The following is a 27,678-nucleotide window of genomic DNA, read 5'->3' on the forward strand; positions in this document are numbered from 1 at the left end:
CGCAAAAAAAACATCCACAACCAAGAGGACAATCTCAAGCTCTCTGTATCAACAAAAACTTTAAATCAGTGAAGTCACATTCACAAACATGCAACTAACCAAGAGCAAATAGTAAAAATAACTGAAGGCTCACATAGTTGATTAATAAATTGAAAGGCAGAAATAGATTGATTTTTCATACCAAAGTTTAGAATAAAATCATAGCTATAAAATAATTGTTGGTTTTAATAGCATCAACATAAGCTTTCATTCATTAAGACAAACATACTTATAGGAAATACATAGAGTGCAAGATAAGTTTCTGCTGTAATTATGACAGCACACTGCTCAAAACAGAAAAGATAGTCCCACTTGTATAAGCAACATATCTAATGATGTTCTGCACTTAATCATGACATTACATAAATAAACTTCATAATTAACTTAGTCTACATAACCTAGGAAAAATACTCAACACCATCACTCCTCCTTGAGGTTTTCCTTAGAGACTCCAAGCTTGCTTCTCATCATCTCATATCTTGACTTTGGAAGAGGCTTAGTCAAAATATCAGCAAGCTGATTTTCTGAACTGCAGTGCATAAGTTTCACTTCTTTCATCGTTTCCGCCTCTCTTATGGCATAGAGTTTTACATTGATGTGTTTCGTTCTACCATGCTGAACTGGATTTTTAGCCATTGATATGGCTGACTTGTAATCAATCCAAATTGTAGTAGCTTCAATTTGCTCTTCACCCAGATCCTTCATGATTTTTCTGAGCCAAATAGCTTGGTTTGCAGCTGCTGCTGCTGAAATATATTCAGCCTCTGCCATAGATTGAGCTACAATCTCCTGTTTCTTTGACTTCGAAGAGAAAATACCATTGCCAAATGAAAAACCATAACCAGAAGTGCACTTGGAATCATCAACACTTCCAGCCCAATCACTATCTGCATAGCCTTGAAGCTTCCCATCCATCTTCTTCACATACCATATGCCATAATCAAATGTACCTTTGACGTACCTCAACAATCTTTTGGCTGCTGCATAATGAATTTGACTTGGAGATTGCATAAACCTTGAAAGCAAACTTGTAGAAAACATCAAATCTGGTCTGGTAGTGGTTAAGTATAATAAGCTTCCAATCAAACTTCTGTAAACAGAACCATCCACCTTTGGATCACTCTGAATTTGAGAGAGCTTTTCATTTGCAACAAGTGGTGTAGCTACTGGTTTGCACCTGTCCATGTGAAACTTTTTCAGCATTTCTAAAGCATACTTTCTTTGTGAGACAAAAATTCCATTCTTAGATTGACATATCTCCATTCCAAGAAAGTATTTCATCTCTCCAAGATCGGACATTTGAAATTCAGCCTCCAAGTCCAACTTGAACTACTTTACAATATTTAAATTATCACCTGTAACAAACAAATCATCAACATAAAGTGAAACAACAATATGAACTTCTTGCTGCAAGCACTTTATGTATAAGGTAGCTTCACTTTCACTTCTTATGAAGCCTCTGTTCAATAAGTAAGCATTAATTCTGCTATACCAAGCCCTTGGCGCTTGTTTTAAGCCATATAAGGCTTTCTTAAGCTTGTAAACTTTACCTTCCAGGCCTGCCACACGAAAAACCTCTGGTTGCTAACCAAAAATCTCTTCTTCTAGAACCCCATTGAGGAAAGCTGACTTCACATCCAAATGGAAAATTATCCATCCCATTTTTGCTGCAAATGCTATTAAAAGCCTTATAGTATCATGTCTTGCAACTGGTGCAAAAGTTTCTGAATAATCAACACTAAATTGTTGTGCTTATCCTTTCACAACCAGTCTTGCTTTCAATTTATTCACAAAACCATAAGGTTAAGTTTGGTTCTATAAACCCACTTGACACCAAGAACATTGTTGTTGTTTGGTCTATTAATCAGCTGCCAAGTTTCATTCTTCTTTATCATTTTAATCTCCTCCTCCATGGCAACCTTCCATTCCTTTGATTTTACAGAATCTTCATAGTTTGCAGGCTCTAACATTGCAATGTTGCATCTTTCATATATATCTTCTATTGTTCTTGTCCCTCTTACTGGACTTTCATCATCTTCTTCAACTTCATCTTCACCTTGGGTAAATTCTCCCAAGTTTGGGCTATTTTTATGGGCGCTAGGCGCATGCCAGGGGGTGCTAGGCGCCTCAGCCTGGCAGGCACATGCTCCAGACGCATGACTCTAGGCGCTAGGCACCCCGTTTCTTGCAAAAAAAAAAGTAACTTTGTGACTTTTTTGCCTCTGGAAGCCCATGATTTTAGCCCAAGTTAGGTGAAAACTTTCCCTGTAAATACTGCCTTCCTCATTCACAATTTCTCGTTTATAACTAGAGCAGTTCAAGAGGAAGGCGATTCTTGGAAGCCAAAGAGGATTTCTATCATCTCCTATTCTTTTTAGGATATTTTTTTATCTCTTAGTATTTTTACCTTAGTTATCATGGCTAACTAGATATTTGTCTTAGTTCAAAATTGATACCCTAATTAATTTGTTGTTTTTTCTCCCAAAAGCTGGGAATATGAAACGATGCCACCGAAATTAAATTCACTCTGACCTTTAATCACCTTTCCACCAAAACACAACTTGCCTCACACCAGTACTTGTCTCTTGCATCTTCCTTTATAACATAAGAAACAATTAGTGTTTAATCTTCCTAACCGACAACCAATTAGCAAACTTTTCGGTCAGTATAACAAATAACAAACAGATTTATGCCATGAATAGAAAACAAAATATATGTTCTTTTTAATTTACATAATCAAGAAAGTTATGTCATGAGTATATGTCAATTACCATCTTTTATTCATCATTATTATTTCTTGTGCATTGTTAAAATTAACAGATAGACTTGGTGTCTAGGGGGGAAAATGCGTCACTCATAAAATAACTAAGGGATGTGAATGCGTTTTCCAAATTAGAGGGGGTATGAGTGTCTTTTAATAAAACCTCGGGGAAGGTGAATGCAATTACTTTAAAAATAAAAATAAAAAAATAAAAAACTCATTTTGACCAATAATACTTTCGTATTGTTGGCTCTTGCAATGGAATCCTTTGTTTGGCTCATGATTTTTTTATCTTATCATTGTTGTGAGTCGGGTTGTTTATTGATTCAATTTTAAAACTGTGTTACGAAAGTTTCAATTTGAAAGTGAAGTTAGAAATGTCCCTTTTTTCTGCTATCTTTTACAAGATCAAACAACCACATAATAAGAAGAAAGAGGCTTTATTTATACATTCAAGGTTTTCTTTTGTGATTAGTAAATAGGGTTACTGTTTTCTCATTCTTGCTTCTATTGGTGTCTTTGGTTTATTGTTTATGTGAATTGATTTAATATGCGTATCAGTTATTGTAGTTTTTATTTGGAGTTGTAAAAGAGGTTTTTCTACGTTTAGAGGTTTTTCTGAATTGATTTAATATGTGCACTGCAACTGTTATGTTTGTTTCCCTTGTTTGCCGGCGGACTATTAGTGCGATATTAGAGGTCCCGTGTGAATTTTAACCAATCAAAGAGAGAGTGTTGAAAATTGCGTGTTAAAATGTGTGTTGCTAGCATTTCTCATCCCAAAAAGAGAACAAAAACATCATGCATTCTTGTGTATGAATTTTCCACCTCGTATCTCTCGCGTATCCCCGATGTATATGAAAAGTATTGGACAATTGATTTTTTTAAAATAAAATTTAATCTTCGGAAACTCTCATGCTACATATCGGGGCGTAACGGGCAGTTACTGTTGCAGGATACATATCAGATACAAGTACGTCATCAACTTTGAAGTCTCTGGGCTTCAAAGAAGATACGTAATCAAAGTTGACACCCATTCCTCTAAAAAAGTTTACTTTCATTGATTGGTGTGTTAGTAGTTTGTTTGAAACCAAGATATAAACTAATTTAATTGGTTTGGCCATGATAATTGTGTCAATGGCATCAAATAAGTTTAATTTCTTTTGACATTAGAATAATCGGGTAAAAACTTAGTGGTCTACGAAAGGAACATTCGTTTTATTTTAAAATAGTTATAATTAAGTAAAAATTAGAAGGTGCAAATTTAAAAAGCCCACTAAAAAAATCATTTTTCTAGGCCCAAGCCCAAGCCCAAAAATCCAAACCCTAAAGTCGCTTTCCTTTCGTTACTTATATAAGACGCCGTTGCATCTCATTTTCTCCATTGCTTCTTCGAATTTAAGCATTCTTCTTTTCTTAACTATTTTCAATATCTTTTTTCTTGTTTCTTCTTATTGATGTATTCTTTGAACATCTAATTTCCTTTGTCAGTCCAACATCTTTCTTATGCAATTTAGATTTTTGATGTCAAAATCAGGCATGAGATATTCTTGATCTGATAACTTAACCAAACATACTATGTGTTTGATTTCAAGTCAATCCACTTTGTCCTCTCAATCAAGCATGTTTTTTATGAACATTGATGAAGATGAGTATGAACAGGACGATGATGACGATATTTTGAAAATAAGCATAAATGTCTACCTATCAAATCGACAAAGTACCAAAGGTATGCAATCAACATCAAATGATTAATCTAATTTATGTTTATTTTTCATTATATAAATTGATATGTATATTAGTTTTTTTTTTTCCTTTTGTTTTTGATCATCTAATTTAATTATGATATTTTTTTTATACTTCATAATCTATGAATACATATACGAGTTTAATTACTATTATTATTATTATCATATTTAACGAAGATATTGTTTTTATCTAATGATTTATTTATTTTTTCCACCTGCACATAAATTGTGTTTTCAGGAAAATCATGTGTAAACTAAAGTGATTGGAACTCGAGGCTATGTAGATCCTGGATATGTGATGACAGGACACCTTCAAGAGTGATGTCTAACATTTTGATGTTCTTCAAGTGCTAATAGGAAGAAAAGCAAGGTTTAGCTGAATGGGTAAAACCATTCTTAAGAAAACCTTGTATTTAGCACGACAAAAAAGCAAGGCCTTTAATGAGTGAAGTTGTTAATAAGATAAAAAATATCCTTAATTAAAATAATGGAAATGTCTTGTATGATGGCTTTTCATCTTCTAATTTCTCAAGACATGGTGGTGGTGGTGTGGTGGTGGTGGAAGTGCAACTAACTATGGTCCAAACGGTGGTTCATTGTCTTTAGCTTCATATACTACAACTCAATTTCAAAAGATATGATATGTGATGCATCAAAATCTTATGTTAGGCAATTGAGATTATATATATTTAAGGGTAGCTTTTTGTATAAATTCTATATAGTTTTTTTAATTGATTCATGTTGGTCTATTTGATTTTAAGACTCAATGCTATTAATTGTATCAGTTTCTTAAATTTAATGTATCTTGAGATTATAAAGCTAAACTTTTACCTCTCAGCTACTATCTCAAGTTGAATCCAAGATGGTGCTTTATAGTTTATACTAGTAATTTTTATATAAATAATAATAATCAATTGATTTTCTCTTTTTTAGATTTTTTTTTTTTAAACAATAATGCTTATATCATTAATAATCAAAGTTTCAATACAATAGGGTATATGGGAAATAAACAACGGGACTAGAAAAAAACGTAGCCTCTCCTGCGAGACTATGAGCAACCACATTTGCTTATCTCCTAGAAAACTTCACCCGATAGTTGTTGAACCTGGAAGAGAGAAGATTTCGGGAAGTTGTGATGTACCTAATTCAGAGATTTCTTCCCTACCTGAGTAAACGACCTCTTTTCGGGTTTTTGGAATCAACTTCAAAGTCGATATTGTCGAGTTGCATGTCACTCAACCATTGCAAGGCGTGATAGAGACCCAAAGCTTCACCAATATCAACCGATTAAACACCAATAAAGCTGATTGTTTTGGCCAGAAGAAACACGCCACCTTCATCACAAAGATAAATGCAAATATCGATTCTATTACGCTCGTTGGAAAATGCGGCGTCAATATTACACATCATTCTAACTTGCACGGGAGGATGCCAACTAACAGGAACAACAGCCGCATCAGCAGCGATTGCATGAGAACCTGATGTACTATGATCATTAGTGTGCGCAACTTTCCCATTGGCTCAACGGGCATTCGCAAGCTTCCAATATTCACCATGGACCTAGCTCTTTCAACCACCATCACACAAGTTTATGTTTCGTCATCCCACACTTTAACATTCCTATGCTTCCAAATGCTCCAAAATAGTGCTGCCATCCTTTGAGAAAGCGTGGCAGATAAAGAATGCAACAATGAGAAGATAGCTTCAATAGTCGAAGGAGATGTTTCGATTGCATTCTGAATTTTGTGCCACATACCTGTCATAGACCAAACTGGAACAACAAAAGGACATTCATAAAATATGACCAAAATCATCATGATTAGAGTCACAACTAACACACTAGGTAGGACATTGAATGCCTTTATCAAGAAGTCGAACACAAGTTGGTAAGCAGCCTCAACACATCCGCTATATCAAATTTTTAACCTTTGGAGGAGATATGAGTTTCCAAATCCCCGACCAATACCCCGGACAATAAAGATGTGATAAATCTACTAACTCGGTAACACACAACCGGTAAGCACTACGCACTGAATAACGACCATTCTTTTCAGCTTTCCAAATCATCATATCATGTTGAGCTTGCTCAATTAGAGGTGTGTTGAGAATTTTAGAAGCTAAGTCATCACTGAAGACTTGTCGAACAGCAGGTTCATTACAACTTTTAACATAAGTATCCAAAAGACAATTTATCGAAGCATTACAAACAAAATGAGCTCCTGAAATATTATTGTCAATACACTCACCATTATGCAACGAAGGTTCATCAAGGATAGGAATACAAGTAGTAGAGCCAATACTCCATCGAGTGCAACCACATATAATAAAACAGGCACGAATACGATTGCGCCACACATAGCTCAGGTTATGACCAACGGTGGCCGTGAGGTATGTTTTGTTGGGGGAATAGCGTGCCTTAAAAATACGAGAAATAAGAGACTATGGTTCATTTGGAACTTCCACCCTTGCTTACCTAACATGTCCATATTGAAAGCTGAAAGGTCTTTAAAACCCATACCTCCTTGAGATTTATGCATAGACAATTTTTCCTAGCTTAACCAATTGATTCTACGATGAGTCGTATGACCTTGACCCCACCAGAAAGAATTCATCATTTTTTTAATAGAATATATTAAAGTGGATGGCATTTGAAAAATACTCATGACATAAGACAGAATAGATTGCAAAACGGACTTGATCATAACCTCGCGCCTTGCCTTCGACAAATATTTTCTAATCCAAGAACTATTTTTTTTTTCAAACCTTGTCTTTAATATAAGAAAAATTCTTTGTTCGATCCCGACTTATCATAAATGATAAAACTAAATATTTGTTGGTGCCAAGAACTGATTGGATCCCCAAAATATTAGTGATGGAATTCTTTCGAGCATTCCCTACATTCCAACAATAGAAAATTTCATATTTCGGCAAACTAATTGGTTGACCATACGCCACTTTATACATCAATAAAATATTCCTTATTACTTATGCTTGGTCCTCCTCTGCTATAAAAAAAATAAAAATAAAAATAAAATAAAAAAACAGTCGTCGTAAAAGGGAATATGAGAAACCAGAAGCGCGGTTATGCAAACTCGGGTGCTAATAATGCTATTCTTTTCTTCCGCATCGTGGATAAGAGATGAAAATCCATCCGCATAGATAATAAATAAGTATAGGGGATAAGGGGTCCCCTTGCCCGAGACCACGCCCCGTGATAATAGGACCTATAGTTTCACCATTAACAAGGACATAATAATCCATAAATTCAACACATAAACTCATCCAATGGATCCATTTGTCATCAAACCCCATTTTATCCATGACTTGACAGAGATAGTCCCAATCCATGCGGTCATATGCCTTGCTAACATCCAACTTAATTGCTACATACCCGTCATTCCCCTGGGTCTTAGTTTTCATAAAGTGAATCGCCTCAATAGCAACCATGGCATTATCAAGTATAGATTGACCTGAAACAAAAGCTAATTGAGAATCGAAAATACAATGAGGAAGGACAAGTTCAATCTATTTGCAAGAACTTTAGAAATAAGTTTATAGAGTACATTACAAAGAACAATAGGGCGCAAATCCTTCATACTATGTTGAACATTGCCTTTCGGAATAAGCGTGATGTTTATCATGTTCAACTCAGCCGGAAATTGCCCTGTTACCAGCCAAGTACAATATTCTTTGAAAATATCATCGCTGCAAAGACTCCAAAAGTGTTGATAAAAAACCAGGATTGTAGCCGTCAGGACCCGAAAATTTATCCGGATGCATTGAGAACATCGAAATCTGGAACCTCTCCTTAGTAAAAGGAGTTGTCAGACTAATATTATCTTGAACAGAAACAACATGTCCATTGACATCTAAAATAGGGGCAACAACTCTATTCTTTTATTGAAACAGCTCAAGAAAATAATTTTATGTAATTTCGTGAATACCTTGATCATTTCTGAATTTATTTCCTTCACCATATTAAGAGAAATAATTTGGTTCACCTTCTTACGCGAAGCTGCACAAGCAGAAAAGATCTTTGTGTTACGGTCACCATCACGATACCATTGAGCCTTTGCCCTTTGTCGCTAATAAGAATCCTCGTGAGCCAACAACTTGTTCATACGTTTTATTACCTCTAACAATCGGGTCTGACTGTGAACTGCACCATTGAGCTGAATATTATGCATCTCACAACGAGAATCGGCTATATCAATTATTAACTAACGACAATGATCCTTGCTCCAAGAAGAAATGTCCTTTGCGCATGATGCAAGTTTAAGAATGATGTTCTCGTGTGCATACATATTCCAAGAATCAGTAACAAGTTCTCAAAAGTCTAATTCGATGTGCCACACATTGTCATAACAAAAATTACAGTGTCAGAGATGAGGTCGAGATATAGGGTTGCGATTCAGAAGAATCGGGTAATGATCTGATGTCGGTGCTACAAGATTAGCATGAGGAAATAAATTAAACCATGAATTGTTTGCAAATGCTCTATCTAAACTTTCTTCCACTACTTAAGGCATACCTAAAATCTTGAACCAAGTAAAGGGATACCCCTCAACCGCGACATCTGATAAACCTGAATCAAGAACAGTCTAACGGTAACTATTTATAAACAACTAAGGTTTAGGGGTGCGACCTATTTTCTTGATGTCATCCATAATGTCGTTAAAGTCACCAAAAATACACCAAGGACCTCAATTATGACCAAACAAATGACGAAGAAAATCCCACGCAGCACGTCTAACTTCCCCATAAGGATACCCGTAGTATCCGGTGAGTCTCCATAAACCAAGAACAGAATCAGAAATTGCAACAATAATGTGGTTAGTGGAATAATCTACAAGTTGACAATTAAGTTGCACCAAAATAAAGCAAAATCAGCGCTTCTTTCGATGCAATCAAAAGAAAAACAAGAATAAAAACCAAGCATGTTACGAAAAACTTCAATTTTATTTCGGTGGACATAAACTAATTTAATTGGTTTGGCCATGGTAATTGTATCAATGGCATCAAATAAGTTTATTTTCTTTTAACATTAGAATAATCGGGTGAAGACTTAGTGGTCTACAAAAGGAACATTCGTTTTATTTTTAAATAATGATAACTAAGTAAAACCTAGAAGGTGCAAATTTAAAAAGGCCACTAAAAAAAATATTTTTCTAGGCCCAAGCCCAAAACCCAAACCCTAAAGTTTCTTTCCTTTCGTTACACTTTCTCTATATAAAGCGCCGTTGCATCTCATTTTTCTCCATTGCTTCTTTGATTTTATGTGTTCTTATTTTCTTAACTATTTTCAATATCTTTTTTCTTGTTTCTCCTTATTGATGTATTCTTGAAACATCTAATTTCCTTTGTCAGTCCACCTTCTTTCTTATAGAATTTAGATTTTTGACGTTAAAATCAGGCATGAGATATTCTTGATATGATAACTTGACCAAACATACTATGTGTTTAATTTCAAGTCAAACCACTTTATCCTCTCCATCAAGCATGTTTTTTATGACCATTGATGAAGATGAGACTGAACAGGATGATGACGACGATGTTTTGAAAATAAGCATAAATTTCTAGATATCAAATCGACAAAGTACCAAAGGTATGCAATCAACTTCAAATCCTTAATCTAATTTATGTTTATTTTTCATTATATAAACCGATATGTATATCAGTTTTTTTCCTTTTGTTTTGGATCAACTAATTTAATTATGATTTTTTTTTTATATACTTCATATTGTATGAATATATACATATATGAGTTTAAATATTGTAACCCTGAATGAGTTATAACTAACTCATATATGATTAGTAGAAAGAAAAAAAAATAGATTATGGACTTTTAACTTCATAATAGTGATAAGTTTTCTTTTCAAAATTTAACATGTTTCTGCACTCTAACAATATCCTTTAATAACACATAATTTATGACAATTTTCTAACATTTATATATGAGAGAGAACTTTTACATGTTATAAGAGAAATTTTCCGTTTCAAAAGAAAAGAAAAAATAAGAGTAAATTTTCTTAGGGGCATAATATATTCAAAGTAAATAGAAGAGTACACGCCTTGAAGAAAAAAAAACACCAAGTTAAATCATATAAAATTCACATTTATGAAATACACAATAAAATATATTATATTTATTATAATGTATAATTATTATATTTAACAAAGATATGGTTTTTGTCTAATGATTTATTTGTTTTTTTCACCTGCTCATAAATTTGTGTTTTCAGGAAATTTGAAGTGATCCCGACAATTTTGTTCTTCTTGACTGGTGTTAACCGGAAGGAAAGCAATTGATCGAAAAAGACCAGAAAAGGAACAAAGTTTAGCTGAATGGGTAAAACCATTCTTAAGAATATGATATGTGATGCATCACAATCTTATGTTAAACAACTGAGATTATATATACTTTAAGGGTAGCTTTTAAGCCAAAACTTGAATTATCTTTCACGATTTTTTGTATAAATTTTATATATAGATTTAATTGATTCATGTATGTCTATTTGATTTTCAGACTCAATGCTATGAATTGTATCAGTTTCTTAAAATTAATGTACCTTGAGATTATAAAGCTAACCTTTTACCACTGAGCTACTATCTCAAGTTGAATCCAAGATGGCGCTTTATATCATTCTTTTACATTCATAAGATGAATCCAATATCCAATTTTTACTATTATTTTTTATATAAATAACATTAATCAAATGATTTTCTCTGTGTTTAGATTTTTTTAAAAAAAGGTGCTTATAGCATATCATATTAATAATCAAAATTTTAATACAATAAGGTATATGAAAATAAACAACGGAACTAGCTAGAAACGTAGTCTCTCTTGCGAGACTATGACATTTGTTTTTCTCCTAACAAACTCCACCCGAGAGTTACTTTAAAACCATTCGAAAAGAACCTGTAGAACCTAAACAAAACAACCATAAAAAATAACATAACACGAAGTAAGAAGAAAGGACTGAAAAAGATTTTTTATTCTGATTTTTTTGCTTATGAAAATAGGTACAAAGCAATGTACATCAGTAGTGTCACCCTTGATATTGGTGTTGTCGCAGGCTCGGAAACTCTTCATGTCACCGTGCCAAATCAATGTTTCTCCCTCTACCTCGCAGTTTCGAAATCGTTCCCTCTCCTTCTTACATTTTCCATTTCTCTATTTATCTCGTCCTCCTAAAGAACACAAATTTCAATTAAATTAGTTTTGTTAATTCTATCTACTTTTTGTTTTGGTTTGTGTGATTGAAAATTGGAATTTGAAAAGCTAACTACATGCAAGTAATTGTTACTTCTTATCTGTCTGGTGATTAAAAGATGTAACCTGCAATCAAACACATATAATGGGCATAAAATGGCATGTTCTATAGTTTTGAATTAATTCCCTTGACTATTCTATATCTTACTTTTTAAAAGTTTTACAAGGATGCAAATCAAACCGAAAATTTTATAGGGACGAAAATTGGAAATGATCTATATTATAGGGGTGAAAAGCACTATTAACCCATTTATTTATTGCCTATTTATTATTACTTAGCATTGCCTATAAAAAAAACTATAAGTTATTTCCGCTCAAAAAAATAGTTACTCCTTCTATCTCGAGTTAAGATACTCTTCATTTGTCAAAATAAATTGAGGATATTATTTGAAATGAGATAGACACAAAAAAGAGATAGTGGATATTTTAATTAAATGGATCCCACCATAATTAATTACTTTGTATTTTTTTTCAAGATTTTATGTGTCTTTATCTCTCCAAATGGAGGAAAGGGAGACAATTGTAAATGGATTGGATATTGACTCTTCTATCTCACATTAGGTGTCATATTTGAGTTTTACACTATTATTAAAGAAATTATTAATAGTGTGATTTTAATGATAAAATATGTTTCATTTACTAAAAACGCCTTATTAATTATAGTTAGGTTTCTGCTATTCTCCCAACATTTTGCTCGCGCCCAGCATAATTTCTAATTATACCCTTACATGAGTTAAGTCACGCACCACTGGCATGTGTGCGAGTTAACTCACGCAAGTTGGCCGGTGGTCTGTCATCAAGAACACACATTTTTGTGGACGGTGGTCAATGCATTTTAATGGTTTTTACACGTTTTTTAAGTTTTTCACGTTTTTTGACCTCATTAAGTGTTATGTTACATTAAACCACCTATAAATACCCCTTCATACTTCCCTATTTCCTCACAACATATTGCTTTCTCTCCATCCTCACTCTCCCTTAATTTTATTTTTTTTCTTTCAATAGTCTCTTTGGTGGCAAAAGTGAGTAGACTTCTTGGGGCAAAATAGTGACTAGCCTGCTTGGGGAAAAAGAGACCAACATTTGAGGTAAAATAAAATTTGCTTCTTTTTACCCAAAAACTTTTTACCGTGGGTGAAAAGATTCTTCTTGGGTATAAAAAGAACTAGATTTAAATTTACCCCAAGTTGATTATGTCTTTTTCCACAAGATGGTTGGTCACTAGTTTGCCCCCAAGAAGGCTGCTCACTTTTTACCCCAAGAGGGTAAAAAGAAAATAAGTAGATTATTTAGTGAATTCGAATAAATGTATCAATTATTGTATAAATTCTATTAATAAAATGAGATGTTGTTATATGTATTAATTTTGTTCATTTCTTTTTATTTATATTTGTTTTTATTTTCTGATTTTGTATTTAATGAATAAATCCGAATAAATATTAATTTAGTTCATTTCATTTTATTTATATTTGTATTTATTTAATGAATAAATTCGAATAAATATTTAATTTATGTGAATAAATAATAAAATAACATAAATAATATAAATTAGAATAACGTAAATAAATGAATTAGAATATAGTGAACAAATAAATTAGAATAAAGTAAATAAAATAATTTGAATATAGTAAATAAATATTTGCAAGACTTAACTTACGCAAATATGTACACTTGCGTTAGTTAATTAACGCAGAAGTAGTTTAAATATTTCAGTTGGACGCGAGCAAAATGTGTTGGAAGAAAAACAGAAATCTTATAGTTAATGAAATTAGGGTTAATAGTGCTTTTCACCCCTGTAATATAGGTAATTTCTAGTTTTCGCCCCTATAAAATTTTCGGTTTGATTTGCATCCTTGTAAAACTTTTTTTTTTTCCGGAAAACACCTCTCCTCCATCCAACTCATCAAATGCGCATATGTGGCGCTGACTTTTTTTTAATTTTTATTTATTATTAATTGTCTACATCAGATTTTATTTTTTAAAATATTTGAAAATTAATTTTCAAAAATAAAAAAAAATCAGAAAAATATTCAGATTTATTTCCATAAAATTTAAAAATCGAAAAAAAAAGTTTTTTTTTTTCAAATAATAAAAAAATCAGAAAAAACGATAAGATTTTTTTGAAATATTGGTTTTTTTTTTAAATTCAAATATTAAAAAATCACAAAAAATTAGAAAAAACAAATTAGAGGTTTTAATAAAAAGTCATGTTTTTTTCCAGAAAAAAAAACAGCTTTAAAATTTTTTCTACAAAAAAAAATTCTGGAAAATGTTTTATTTTTAAAAATCTGGATACAATTTTTTAAAAAATTTAGAAGAAATTCAATATTTTTTCTTAAAGATTCTGGAGTTTAATTTTTAAAATAAAAAAAAAAGTTAAATTAGAAAAAACAAGTTCGAAATTTAAAAAAAAAAAGTGATATTTTTTTCTCGAAAAAAAAAAAACAGTTTTAAAATTTTTTCTACAAAGAAAAAATTCTGAAAAATGTTTTATATTTTAGAATCTGGATACAATTTTTAAAAAAATTTAGAAGAAATTCAGATTTTTTTTTTCCAGATTTTTCGAATTTTTTTTAAAGATTCTGGAGTTTAATTTTCAAAATAAAGTAAATAGTTAAATTAGAAAAAACAAATTCAAAATTTAAAAAAAAAGTTATATTTTTTTCCCGAAATAAAAAATAGTTTTAAAATTTTTTCTACAAAAAAAAATTCTTAAAAATGTTTTATTTTTAAAAATCTGGATACAAATTTTTTTAAAAATTTTTAAGAAATTCAGATTTTTTTTCGAAAATTTTATTCCAAATTTTTATTAAATCATTTTTGAAATTAAAATTTTAGAAAAAAATTATTTTCTTATTTAAAAAAAAAATAAAATATTTGGAAAATATTTTTCGTATTAAAAAAAATCCTGAATTTTTTTATTTTCAAATTTTTAAAATTTATTTTATTTCTAAATTAATATAAATGAATTTATATTATAATTTTTTTTAAAAAAATGGTCACAAATGCCACATGTAACCTTAGAAAAATAAAAAATAAAATTAATTATACAATCAGCATGCCACATAAGCATATATGTACAGTCAGCATGCCACATAGTGTACCACGTCAGCAAATATGTACAGTCATATAGGGAAGGGTGTTTTCCAGAAGAAAAAAAAAATTATTACAGATGATCTAATTTAAATACAATAAATAGGAGCATGTTACTGGAGGAAAAAAAAAAAAAAAAAAAGGCAATAATTACCTTACAATATCAATAAAAAAAACACACACACAAAAATTTCCCATTAATACATCACTTTCCCATTTCCCATCGCTTTTTCCGGGTTTCTTCACTGCAACTTCGATTCTCTCTCTAATCGCTGGTGAGGATTCGCGCTTTTTTCTTCCTTTTCATTTCTTCATTCTGTTTCACTCTCCGATCTTCATCAATTCTCGATAATAAATTATTTTATCATTTCGTTTTTTCTATTTCAATTCCAATCTGAATTTGATTTTTTTTCTTAACTAACCTTAAATTGAACCGTGTTTATTCTGAAATTCACTAAAAAAATTATGTCATTTCTGAATTTTCATTTTTATCTTATGAATTTCTGTATTTTTTGTTAATTGTTATCAAGTGTGTTTTTTTTGTTATCATTGTTTGTGGATTTTAGGTTAGTGTAGAAAATTTGAGAGAAATTTTGATAATTTATTGTTTTAAACTGTAAATGTTAGCACTTAGTTGTTAGATTAGTATTTTTCTCCTTTGTTAGAGTTTAGACCAGAACCTCGAACTTTTTAACCCTTAGTTCAAACTAGCTGAGCAACTAACCCATCTGAGAGAAGATTGTTTTTGTGGTGGAAAGAAAGTGGCTGTATGAGGTTGTTGGTTTTGATAACGGTGAGGGAGAAGAGAGAGAATAGGGGTTTGTGGAGTTTGGGGATGAAGGTGAAGTGGCACGTGGGTTTTTTAAGCTTAAGAGGTTGTAGATTAGGGTTGGGAAAACGAGGGAGATGGAGTGGCAGGATTGATCGGGTGAGTGGGCCGGTGTGTATGAAGGTTTCGAATGGAGGTGCATCGGGTGGTTATTTTGGGAGTTAGGATCGTCTCTAGTTCTCTAAATAAACGGAGGGTTCCATTTAGATAGAGATAGACACAAAACAGATATTGGGTCCCCCACCATTAATTATTATTTTATTTATTTTTAATGTTTCTTGTGTCTTTTGTCTCTCCAAATGGAAGAAATGGAGATGATCGTTACCCTCTTTTGGAGGGTGTGGTGGCGGATTGGATGGTTGAGAGGAGGTCTTGGGATTTGGAGACGAAATCTAAGGTGCTGGATTGAGGGAGCATTGTGGAGGTGTGATTAGGGTTTTGTTAATTGGGCTGAGAAGAAAAGGGAGTGAGAGGTTATAGAAATGAGAATGTTGTGGATGAGTGTGATTGAAATTGAAAATTGATTTTTGAAAATGAAAGAAAGAGAAATGAGAGTTAATATTATCGAGAGAAGATCTTTTGTAAGTGTGGTGGAAAGGAATTGAGGTAGTTATCTGAAGTGATGGTTTCTGAGAGCAGGGAAGTAGGGTGGTTAAAGGTGGATCTAAGGTCAAAACCCTAGAGGGTTTTGTGGCATTTATGCGAGAGATGCTGATAATTTGTATATCAAATTGAATAAAGGCAGCAGACATAACGATTTGTTTGCTATTTTTAACGGTCGGCTGGACTGTTTTACCTTATTAGAATCAAAATGAGCTATTAGGACTGTGGTCTTTCAATAGCTGCCAATAACGCATGCCTTGCTTGAACTAGAAACGCTTGCCAAAGATCCCACCGCGGGCACGCTCATAACTTAAAGGGACAACACCTCAATGCGTTACTTTCAGTCTTTGGCCTATTTGATGCGCCGGTTTCCTCTTTTGTACACCGACTAAATAATAGGAACAAATATATTTCTCTAGCTGTGCACCAAATGCTGGCAACTGAGAAGATATTTTCCATGAAATCAACATGGGACTAACATTGTGATTATCATCATTGCTGTTTGCATCCAATTATATACATTAAGGTAGTCAAAGTTAAAATATTCCCTTAACTCAATAAAGTAAATCTTAATTGTGTTTTAAAATATGGTAATGACTTATCACTTATTATTTAGAGGAAAATTATGCTGTGGACTCTAATTAAATTTGTTCAAATGTTATAACATCTGTTGTAATTTTTTAATCGCTTTGCATATGATACCATCATTTATTTATTTGATTTCATTGCCAATGGATGCTTCAATCTGTTTTGTATATGTGCATCCATTTCCATATACTTTAATGAGAATGAGTTTCATATAGTATTTTTTTTTTTATTTTCCTCTAGATTTGAAAAATGGATGGATCAGCTGGCCCTGGTGGTGGAAATGTGAACGCGTTTCTACGGAATTACAAAATGGGGAAAACTCTTGGTATTGGGTCATTTGGCAAAGTGAAAATTGCTGAGCATGTATTGACGGGTCATAAAGTTGCCATTAAGATTCTCAATCGCCGAAAAATAAAGAACATGGACATGGAAGAAAAAGGTTTGGATTCTTCGCATACCAATGACTCATACTCCCTATCGAATTGCAGGACTAGATATTAACTGTTTTCAGTTTTTTTCTTTCTTTTTTTAGTAATTTTTTATCTCTAGGTTCAAAAACATTTTGTGTGTGTGTGTGTGTTTGTTGATTGATAATTGATTTTCGTAAGCTATAGTTTTCAAATTCTGTACTTTTGCTTCAGCTAATTCTCGGTGAATTAAATTAAATATGCTTATAGTTTTTTTTTCTTCAATTTGTTGCAGTTAGAAGGGAAATAAAAATTTTAAGATTGTTCATGCATCACCACATTATACGCCTTTACGAGGTTGTAGAAACCCCAACTGATATTTATGTGGTGATGGAGTATGTGAAATCTGGAGAACTTTTTGATTACATAGTAGAAAAGGGTAGGCTTCAAGAAGATGAAGCTCGCAGTTTCTTCCAGCAGGTATAATTACTTTTGTTGTGCGCTTGAGAAGCTTATACTTGTCACAGAATATTTAAGCTAACTTCTACTTTGGAAGTAGATTATCTCTGGCGTGGAGTACTGTCACAGGAATATGGTAGTTCATAGAGACCTGAAACCCGAAAATTTACTTTTGGACTCAAAATGGAGTGTCAAGATTGCTGATTTTGGCCTGAGCAACATCATGCGTGATGGTCACTTTCTTAAGACAAGTTGCGGAAGCCCCAACTATGCAGCTCCAGAGGTTTGTACATCTACAGATTTTAAATTTGTAACCCAGCAAGTTATTATTGTAATGTTCATTTTGATAATCTACATTTTCTTCCTCCTATGATTCTTACTTGGCCAAACTGTTCTTTTTGCAGGTTATCTCTGGGAAATTATATGCTGGACCTGAAGTAGATGTTTGGAGCTGTGGTGTAATTTTATATGCACTTCTCTGTGGCACTCTTCCTTTTGATGATGAAAATATCCCCAACCTCTTCAAAAAAATAAAGGTATAATTTCTTTTTTGGTTTTCCTCTTTGTTTTGTGAGTTTGTAAGGACTAATAGATTTATATTACCCACCGCTGTCATGTCATATTTATTGGATTTTGGGTTTGGGCCTAACTCACCCCTTAAAGCTAGCTCATTGGCCAAGGATTACTCACAACCATTCTTCAGTCTTACTCAACAAGAGGAACCCAGTTTAACCATTCTTCGGAGTTCAGTCTTTAATAATTGCGAACCTTGTGATTCTTCAGTTCCATCGATTTTGACTTGTTATACTCTGTGCTGAGTTAGGAAATTATCTTATGATCTATGAATCTGTCCATCAATTTTGAATAGTTATGCTATGTTTGTATATGTCTTCCCTTGTCCAGTCCAGTGTTTGTTTACAGAGTATTTTAATTTATTATTTGGTTTTCTTCATGACTGAGTGAGAAGGTTGAATATTTAATATACACGTACCTTTTGCTTTACAATTTTGATCATAGGAAGGTCTTCATCATCCTTTCTGGTCTTATGATAGAAAGAGACATGCTCCACACGGAAGAAAAATTGGGGAAATATACCAAAGTTTTTGCTGGTTTCTTCAACCTATTAAGATCATGAAACATTTTGCACGAATTTCATTATGCAGTCTCACGATTCTTTTCTGTCTTGAGTTCTGATGCATGATCTAAATTACTGTAGAGATTTCATAATGTAACGTAGTAAAGTCTTATGTGTTAAAAGTGATCTATTAATAATAACTTTGACATAATCCATTGGATGACTTCTTTTGAGAACCCTAATGCACAAATCAGATTTATTTTTCTCCAATGATGCTCTTGAGAAATAGTTTTTATTTTTCTTCTGAAGCAGTCCTCTTCTCATTTGTTATAGGGTGGGATATATACCCTTCCAAGCCATCTATCTCCTGGTGCCAGAGATTTGATACCAAGGCTGCTTGTGGTGGATCCCATGAAAAGGATGACCATACCAGAGATACGCCAACACCCATGGTTCCTACTTCATCTGCCTCGATATTTGGCGGTGCCACCACCAGATACACTTCAACAGGCCAAAAAGGTTTGTTTTTATTTTTTTAAGGGTTCTGCTTTCTTTTTGCATTTTTATGGCACACTGCAGTTACGATTGATTTTGCGTGTTTTTCGAAATTCATAATTACACCTCCATGTGTTGCATATAATATAGTGCTTGTATTAATTAGTCAATTTTTTTTTTTCAACCAACGTAATGATTTTGCAGATTGATGAGGAGATTCTTCAGGAGGTGGTTAATAGGGGATTTGAAAGGGAACCATTGGTTGAGTCCCTTAAGAATAGGATACAAAACGAGGTTTGTGCCATTCATTTTGACCTGCTTACCTGCCTTCCAGATTGCTTCTTATTACTATCAATTTATTTCAGGGTACTGTAACTTACTATTTGTTGTTGGACAATCGTTATCGTGTTTCCACCGGCTATCTTGGAGCTGAGTTTCAAGAGACAATGGTCGGTTTGTTTTCTCTTCAATTACTGACAATTTCATAAGTTGTCTGTCTTTAATGAAGCAATTCAGTTATTTAGCTTATATCTTATAGTTGATAAGACACATTTTTAACTTACTTTTAAATCGTATGCCTGTGTGAAATATGCAGCAGTCTCAAAATTGCTATTATACTCTATAAATGGTATTCGTGTGTGCAACTTATCTTTTTAGCTTGAACACAGTTGTTTGTGCAGTTTTTTACTATGGAAACTGTAGGTTTTCTATTCTTGATATTATATTTCGTTTTTTATATCTTTTTAGAACAGGATAGTACTATGCAAAGCTCTTTAATCTTGGTTTAATGATATGATTGCTCAGGATTCTGGTTTGAGCCGTATCCACTCCGGTGAAGTTGCTCCTCCAATCGGTGGACAACGCTTTCCAGGACATATGGATTATCAAGGAGTAGGAATGAGGCAACAGTTCCCTGCTGAGAGAAAATGGGCCCTTGGGCTTCAGGTGCAGTATTTTACAGGTTTTTTTTTTTCATTCAAAAGTGGATTCTGTAACGGTTTATTTTGCTTGGCATCTTTAATTTACTCCACCATCACCGGCAACGATTCCTTGCTGTTAATGAAATAACTGTTGGATTGGATGTTTGTGATTGTTTCGTCTGAAAAGTTGATGTTTTGACGTACTTGTTTTGATACTTACCTCTAACTGATGTTTGTAAGCCATTGGTTCTGTTTGTTGACATGTGATAGTCTCGAGCCCAACCTCGTGAAATAATGACCGAAGTCCTTAAAGCTCTGCAAGAATTGAGTGTCTGTTGGAAAAAAATTGGACCCTATAACATGAAGTGCAGATGGGCTGTTATCATCCCTGGTCATCATGGAGGAATGGATAACAATTCTGTGCATAGTAATAATTTCCTTGGAAATGACAGCATTATTGAGAATGACGTTGTTCCTAAGTCAACTGTAGTCAAGTTTGAGTTGCAGGTAGTTATTCCGATAAACCCTAATCTATGTTGCATTTAGATTTAAACGAATTGTATATTTACCGGTATAGTATTAACTTTTTCATTGTCATTCATTGATGCTTATGAGCAGCCAGAACCCTTTGCTAAACATTAGTATTTTGAAACCATAGTTGAAGCGTCTTCAAAATAAATTCTTCCTCCAAACTCCTATTTTTTAGTACTAGACAATTTGATTGACATGTTTAAGTCATTCTTGCTATACTTTGGTTCTTTGGACATGCAATCAAATAATTTCTTATAGGAACAGGGTTTGGGAATCTATTAGAAAATATGCCAACTCACATTTAACCAGGAACAAACTAGTTGTCTATGTAGAACCAGAACTTTAGATTGAAGGCATGTCCGGTGTCCAACTTGTGTTGATGTCGGATTCTATCACTTTTTTAAATTCTTATGGGTAGTTATGTGTTGGTGTTAGTGTCGTATTCGGTGTACGTGTCAGTGCTTCATAGTTATTGCTTCTCCGTTTACAAGCTTGTGAATTAATGCTAGCAGAAAAACAAATACACACTTCATAGTTTACTAGTATTATAGTTTATGTCGGAAGTTTGATACCCTCTTGGAGACAACTATTTCTTCTGTATTTTTTTCTCAAGAACATTCTCAAACCTATGTTAATATCTTTCACAGCTGTACAAAACTCAGGAGAAATATCTGCTTGATCTTCAAAGGCTTGAGGGTCCCCAGTTTCTTTTCTTGGATCTTTGTGCCGCCTTCCTTGCACAGCTTCGCGTTCTCTAATGCAAAGATAGTACACTCACATGGGGGGACTTCAGAATAAGCTTATGGTGTACATATAAATCCCCTATCAGAATGGGTGGACCTTATGCTTGTATTTTTTAGTGTATACATACCCCCAGTTTTTAATTATTTAGGTGATCATATATTTACGAGGCGAGCGTAAATATGGTATTCTCTTCCCTTTTCGCAGTGAATTGAGTTTTTTTCAATCCTGTGAAACTCTGGGAATTTTATGGAAGAAACATCCCCCAACAGATACAGTTATTTATGGTATTGAATCTAATGTTTCAACTGATTATTTTAAGGCTTAAATGTGTGTTTAGTCCTTGCACTTTCGCCCCGTTTTGGCATTGGTCCCTACGCTTTTTTTTGTTTGGCATTGGTCCCTGCACTTTCTAAAACTTTTGGCTTTAGTCCTTCCGTTAACTTTCCGTTAAAAAAAAAAACCAAAACTAACGGTGTGCCACGTGGCCCAATCATGACACGCCACGTGGCACACTAAAAAACAAAAAAAAAATCAATTTTTAATTATTATTTTATTCATTATTTTTTTTACTTAAAAATATCATTAGTCCCTGCACTTTCAGCATTTTTTGATATTAGTCCCTGCACTTTGGTATTAGTCCTTGAATTTTTTTTATTTTTTTTAAAAAAAATACTAATGAAATTTATTATGTTTTAATTATTGTTTTGTTCATTATTTTTATTGAGAATAATCATAAAAAAATAAAATTAAAAAATCTTTGTTAAAAAAAAATTAAGTAATAATTGTATAACATTGCAAATGGAAATTGTGTCGTATTAACACCGTAACAATAGATAAAAATCAACAAAAAAGATGGAAATTAAATTGCACTTTGGCAATATAGGAATTTAATTTTTTGTTACAATCAATTTATGGGGGAGACTATATTGCCAAGGTGCAACTTAATTTCCATCTTCTTTATTGATTTTTATCTATTGTTACGGTTTTAATACGATACAATTTCCATTTGCAATGTTATACAATTATTACTTAATTTTTTTTAACAAAGATTTTTTGATTTCATTTTTTTATGATTATTCTGAATAAAATAATGAACAAAACAATAATTAAAACATAATAATTTCATTGAAAGTATTTAAAAAAAAAAAAAGTTTAAGAACTAATACCAAAGTGCAGGGACTAATATCAAAAAATGCAGAAAGTGCAGGGACTAATGATATTTTTAAGTAAAAAATAATGAATAAAATAATAATTAAAAATTGATTTTTTTTGTTTTTTAGTGTGCCACGTGGCGTGTCATGATTGGACCACGTGGCACACCGTTAGTTTTGGTTTTTTTTTTTTAACGGAAAGTTAACGGAAGGACTAAAGCCAAAAGTTTTAGAAAGTGCAGGGACCAATGCCAAACAAAAAAAAGCGTAGGGACCAATGCCAAAACTGGGCGAAAGTGCAGGGACTAAACACACATTTAAGCCTTATTTTAATTATCAGGGATAAAATCTTTTGCATACACATCTAGTCATATTTTATTATGTTTATTTTGTTGATAAAATTTAGAAATATGGCCATGACATTATTGCGAAGTCTGATTTTATGTGTGTATACATTTTTATTTACTTATTGATGTAAATGTAGAGTTGTTAAACTCTTGAGGAATAGATTTTATTTTAGAATGGATGAGACATTTGATATCATGGTATATGAAAATTCACGGAAATTTGATTAATTTTTCTTATAAAAAACTACTTTGTTTTAAAACATGACAAAAGAACGATTAATTTTAAAACCTAACAAAAACTTTTGCTTAGATTTAATGATAGATGCGAATAACAAATATATAAAGTAGAAAACTCCTCAAAGTGCAAGTAGTCATCCGTAAACTCCTCCGGCTTCGCACGCGTAGGACCCCTTGCTATCGAGCTCCTTGTCAGGTGCAGCTTCTGATGTGCAATGGCAATGACTGTGGCAAAGAAGATTTCAATGCAATATTGATGCTTCTTTTTTTGCAATCTTGAAATTGTACAAGTGTGTGTGCGTGATGTTGATGGAGCATTTGTTTCAGCCAAAACTGAGATTTTCCCCTTGATGTTTTGTTCCTGTGGTCTCTTAGGAATGATTTAAATTGATTAGGATGAATTTGATTTCTAATAAAATTATTTCCATGTTCTGTCAAAAATAATTATTTTATTGTTAAGGTAATTATTTTAAAGATAATATAAAGAGAAGATAAAAGTATTCTTAGTCAAAAAAATAATATTAATATCACACAAAAAATTATAAGGGACTAAATTGAATCTTCACTAGAGTATAAATTCACACACTTTTGTAGGGTTTCTCTCTCGGCATCTTCGATTTTCTCTCTAATCGCCGGTGAGGCTTCGAGCTTCTTGTTCTTTTTATTTATAATTTTGGATTTTTACTTTGTATGCATTCATTTTTCCGCGTTTTGTGATTTTGTTCTTCAATTTGATTTTTTTTATTTATTTTTTTAGCTAATATCATTTTGATTTTTTTTTATTATTTTTCAGCCTCCGTTTTGATTTGATGATTTGTTTATTCTGTCTAAGGTATATGGATAATCAAGGAGTAGGAATGAGGCAACAATTCCCTGTTGAGGGAAAATGGTCCCTTGGTCTTCAGGTACAATATTTTACTTGTTAGATTTTTTCCATAATGATTTATTTTTCTTGGCTATTAATTAATGAAATACTGATTTGAAATTTGTGATTGATTCAACTGATTTCATGTCTCTTTTGACAATGAATTATCCAATTTATTGATTAAATGTGTTATTATGTGCTTTCTTTTTCACATTGGGTGTAAACACATGACATTGTTGGTATTAATTTTTTTTTTTTTTACAAATGTTGGTATTAATCTATTGTCATCTGAAAAATTAATATTTTGATTATTACTTTTAGAAAAATGCTAACAAATATTCCTGAAATACTTGTTAAGAAAACAAATGGTTAAATTACATCAGATGTCCTTTAAGTTATCTAGTTATAACAGTTTAAGTTTTTTTTATATCACTTACGTCATTTAAGTTATTTAATTGTAACAAGTTAGTCTTTTAAATATTTTTCGTAATACATAAGTCTTTTGAGTTATTTAATTGTAACGTTTAGTCTCCGAATAACTTACATTTTTAAGATCTGAAATCCCCCAAATTATTACGATTAAATAACTTAAAGTACATAATTGGTACGGAAAAAATTGAGGACTAACTTGTTACAATTAGTTAAATGAAAGGATTTAATTAGTACGGAATTACATTTAAATAACTTAAAGTATCTCTGGTTTAATTTAGCCAAAACAAATATAGCATGTCTTGAATTTATGTCTTCAAAATCTTAAAGATAAATTCTTTCAATTTTTGTTTTCTTGAGGCACCGATTAGTATGACTCTTGTTTCGTTCTTTTAAGCTGTTGGTTTTGTTTGTTGACATGTGATAGTCTCGAGCCCAACCTCGTGAAATAATGACTGACGTCCTCAAAGCTCTGCAAGAATTGAATGTCTGTTGGAAAAAAATTGGACCCTATAACATGAAGTGCATATGGACTGTTGTCATCCCTGGTCATCAAGGAGGAATGGTTAATGATTCTGTGCATAGTGATGATAATGAAGTTGTTCCTAAGTCAACTGTAGTCAAGTTTGAATTGCAGGTAGTTATCATGATAAACCCTAATCTGTTTCATTTAGATTTAAATGAATTGTTTAATTATTGGTGTAGTATTAATCTATGAAGCACGAACATACTTCGGATTAAATGTGTCCTGGTATCGGACGTATGTTATATTTGACATGACATCCACACATATAATTATACTGAATTATATGATTTTCTTAAATTATCAATGGTTTCAATGTATCGGTATCTGTGATTCATAGGTATTAACTTTTTCATTCTCATTCATTGATGCTCATGAACAAACACAACCCTTTGTTAAACATTAGTAGTAGTTTGAACCTAAAGTTGAAGGGTCTTCAAAAAAATCTTCATCCAACATACTATTTTTTTAGTATAGATAATTTGATTGACATCTTTAAGTCATTGTTGTTATACTTTGGTTCTTTGAACATGCAATCAAATGATTTCTTGAAGAAATTATATGTTGGGGAATATATTAGAAAACATGCAACTCACATTTAACCACGAAAAAAGTAGATGTTTATGTGCAGTTGTGCATTGATACTTCAGATTGAAAGCGTGTTGATGTTCAATTTTTGTCAGTGTTGAATTCTATCGCTTTCATGTTTAAATTTTTATTGGTAATTATGGGTTGCTTTCGTTTTTTTCTAATAGATTAAAGATATTTAAGATCAAAATTGTATATTGACATCTGTAACGAAGTCAACTATGTCATAAAATATGGGACGTAGGGAGTACACACTTCATAGTTTACTAGTATTATTATATTTTATGCCAGATGATTGATATTTTCTTGTTGATGACTAATTCATCTGTAAATTTTTTCTCAAGAACATTCTCAAGTTGTGTTAATATCTTTTGTAGTTGTACAAAACTGAGGAGAAATATCTACTTGATATTCAAAGGCTTGAGGGACCCCAATTTGCTTTCTTGGATCTTTGTGCTTCCTTCCTTGAGCGGCTTCATGTTTTAGAGTGAGAGATGAAAAGTGTTTTTGAAAAAATTACGAGTAAGGGTAATTTTAATCTTATGATTAACTTTTAAATGCATTTAAGTGTAACCTGATACATTTAGGGACACCGGTTTATTTATTTGTTTTCTTGTTTTTGGTTGACTTTATTGTTGTGGATCTTTTTAGTGTCTTTTGGACTTTAGTATTTCTTGTATTTATTTGGTTTTCTTCTTTATCATATATGTATTCGATTTGGCATTAAAAATGGCATCCAATCATATTTAACGATTCGTTTTTTTTTAAAGTGAGCAACTCACTTTAGAATATATATATATATATATATATATATATATATATATATATATATATATATATATATATATATATATATATATTGAATAATATTAACCAATAATTAAAATAACAACTCTTGATTTTCTCACTTTATTCATTTTAGAGGATCAAAATCCTATTTTAACATATTTATTTTGTTGATCAAATTTAGAAAATATGGCAAGCCTTTTTTTATATATAGAATACGACATGACATTATTGTGAGGTGTTATTTGATGTTCGTATAATTTTGGTTTAAATAAGCAATCCGTCCATGTAATTTGAACGCGTTTTGATTTTCGTCCTTGTAAAAAAAAAATTAAAAACATCCCAGTAATTTTTTTTTTGTTTTAAAAAGGTCCCTTGACCCACTTTTCAGTTGAAGTGGCATGGTTTTTGTAACACCCCGTTATCCCAAAGCAATTAAATAATAAATTAACATCAGAGTTTAACACCGAAACGGGTATGTCACACTACTTTTCAAAATTTCTTAAATAGAATATAAAATTATTTAATAAACAACCTTCAAAAACATCATTAATTTGCAGCGGAATATTTGCATCAAAAGCAACAACAATAATTGTTTAATTCTCCATAAAATAATCTTGGCATAAAAACATCATCAAAGTAATTCAAACAACAATAAGGGCTACATCAGCATGTTCCAAAATTTGATACATAGGAATAAAAATAAGCAATTAAATCCCATCCCGTACGTATCAGAGCCCTAGACACTTGAGCCACCACCAACTACTCAGGATCACCTGCAAGTTACCCATAAGAATGACAACATTTTCAAGCAGAAGGGGTGAGATTCACAACAATAAATATAGATACAAAATTCATCAATTGAATCTAACACCCTAACATAATAATAATTCCTCAATATATAAATATATCATCATTAACAACATCAACAATAAATGGTAATAAAAACCAACAACATCGACTCATGCAACTACTCGACAACTATACTAAGACTCCTTGACAATGCACATGCATGTGGTACCAATTTACAGGCAGTAGCCCTCATCGGATATTGAATGGTTAAAGCATTCATCAGGGCATAAGCCCTCACCGCTTTGAACAATAAGTGTTCCAGGACATGAGTCCTCCCGCTTTGAACGACAAGGCGTTCCAGGGCCAGAGCCCTCCCGCTTTTATGCTTATGCAAC

General features: G+C 32.2%; 2 protein-coding genes across 2 annotated transcripts; both read left to right on the forward strand.

Moving 5' to 3' along the window:
- Positions 1-15,077: 15,077 nt before the first annotated feature.
- On the forward strand, positions 15,078-21,891 carry LOC25496433 (SNF1-related protein kinase catalytic subunit alpha KIN10). The gene is made up of 11 exons (XM_013596756.3): positions 15,078-15,189; positions 17,175-17,373; positions 17,637-17,821; positions 17,901-18,083; positions 18,205-18,336; positions 19,209-19,394; positions 19,575-19,664; positions 19,736-19,819; positions 20,175-20,315; positions 20,561-20,797; positions 21,469-21,891. Exons 2-11 carry the CDS (start codon positions 17,184-17,186, stop codon positions 21,577-21,579), a joined length of 1,539 nt encoding a protein of 512 aa, XP_013452210.2. The 5' UTR covers positions 15,078-15,189; positions 17,175-17,183; the 3' UTR covers positions 21,580-21,891.
- Positions 21,892-24,127: 2,236 nt separating this feature from the next.
- LOC25496434 (SNF1-related protein kinase catalytic subunit alpha KIN10) lies at positions 24,128-26,286 on the forward strand. Its single transcript, XM_013596759.3, has 3 exons — positions 24,128-24,205; positions 25,022-25,231; positions 26,083-26,286. The coding sequence occupies exons 1-3, from the start codon at positions 24,137-24,139 to the stop codon at positions 26,194-26,196; spliced, it is 393 nt and encodes a 130-aa protein (XP_013452213.3). The 5' UTR covers positions 24,128-24,136; the 3' UTR covers positions 26,197-26,286.
- Positions 26,287-27,678: the final 1,392 nt, after the last annotated feature.

Source organism: Medicago truncatula, chromosome 6, assembly GCF_003473485.1.
Source record: "Medicago truncatula cultivar Jemalong A17 chromosome 6, MtrunA17r5.0-ANR, whole genome shotgun sequence".
Lineage (NCBI taxonomy): Eukaryota > Viridiplantae > Streptophyta > Magnoliopsida > Fabales > Fabaceae > Medicago > Medicago truncatula.

Excerpts from the sequence above, each read along its gene's own strand:
- LOC25496433 (XM_013596756.3), top strand. The coding sequence starts at position 17,184 with ATGGATGGATCAGCTGGCCCTGGTGGTGGAAATGTGAACGCGTTTCTA. Across the intron at positions 19,820-20,174 it reads CTGAGTTTCAAGAGACAATG|GATTCTGGTTTGAGCCGTAT; the intron begins GTCGGTTTGTTT and ends ATGATTGCTCAG. Across the intron at positions 20,798-21,468 it reads TAGTCAAGTTTGAGTTGCAG|CTGTACAAAACTCAGGAGAA; the intron begins GTAGTTATTCCG and ends TATCTTTCACAG.
- LOC25496434 (XM_013596759.3), top strand. The coding sequence starts at position 24,137 with ATGGATAATCAAGGAGTAGGAATGAGGCAACAATTCCCTGTTGAGGGA. Across the intron at positions 24,206-25,021 it reads AATGGTCCCTTGGTCTTCAG|TCTCGAGCCCAACCTCGTGA; the intron begins GTACAATATTTT and ends GACATGTGATAG. Across the intron at positions 25,232-26,082 it reads TAGTCAAGTTTGAATTGCAG|TTGTACAAAACTGAGGAGAA; the intron begins GTAGTTATCATG and ends TATCTTTTGTAG.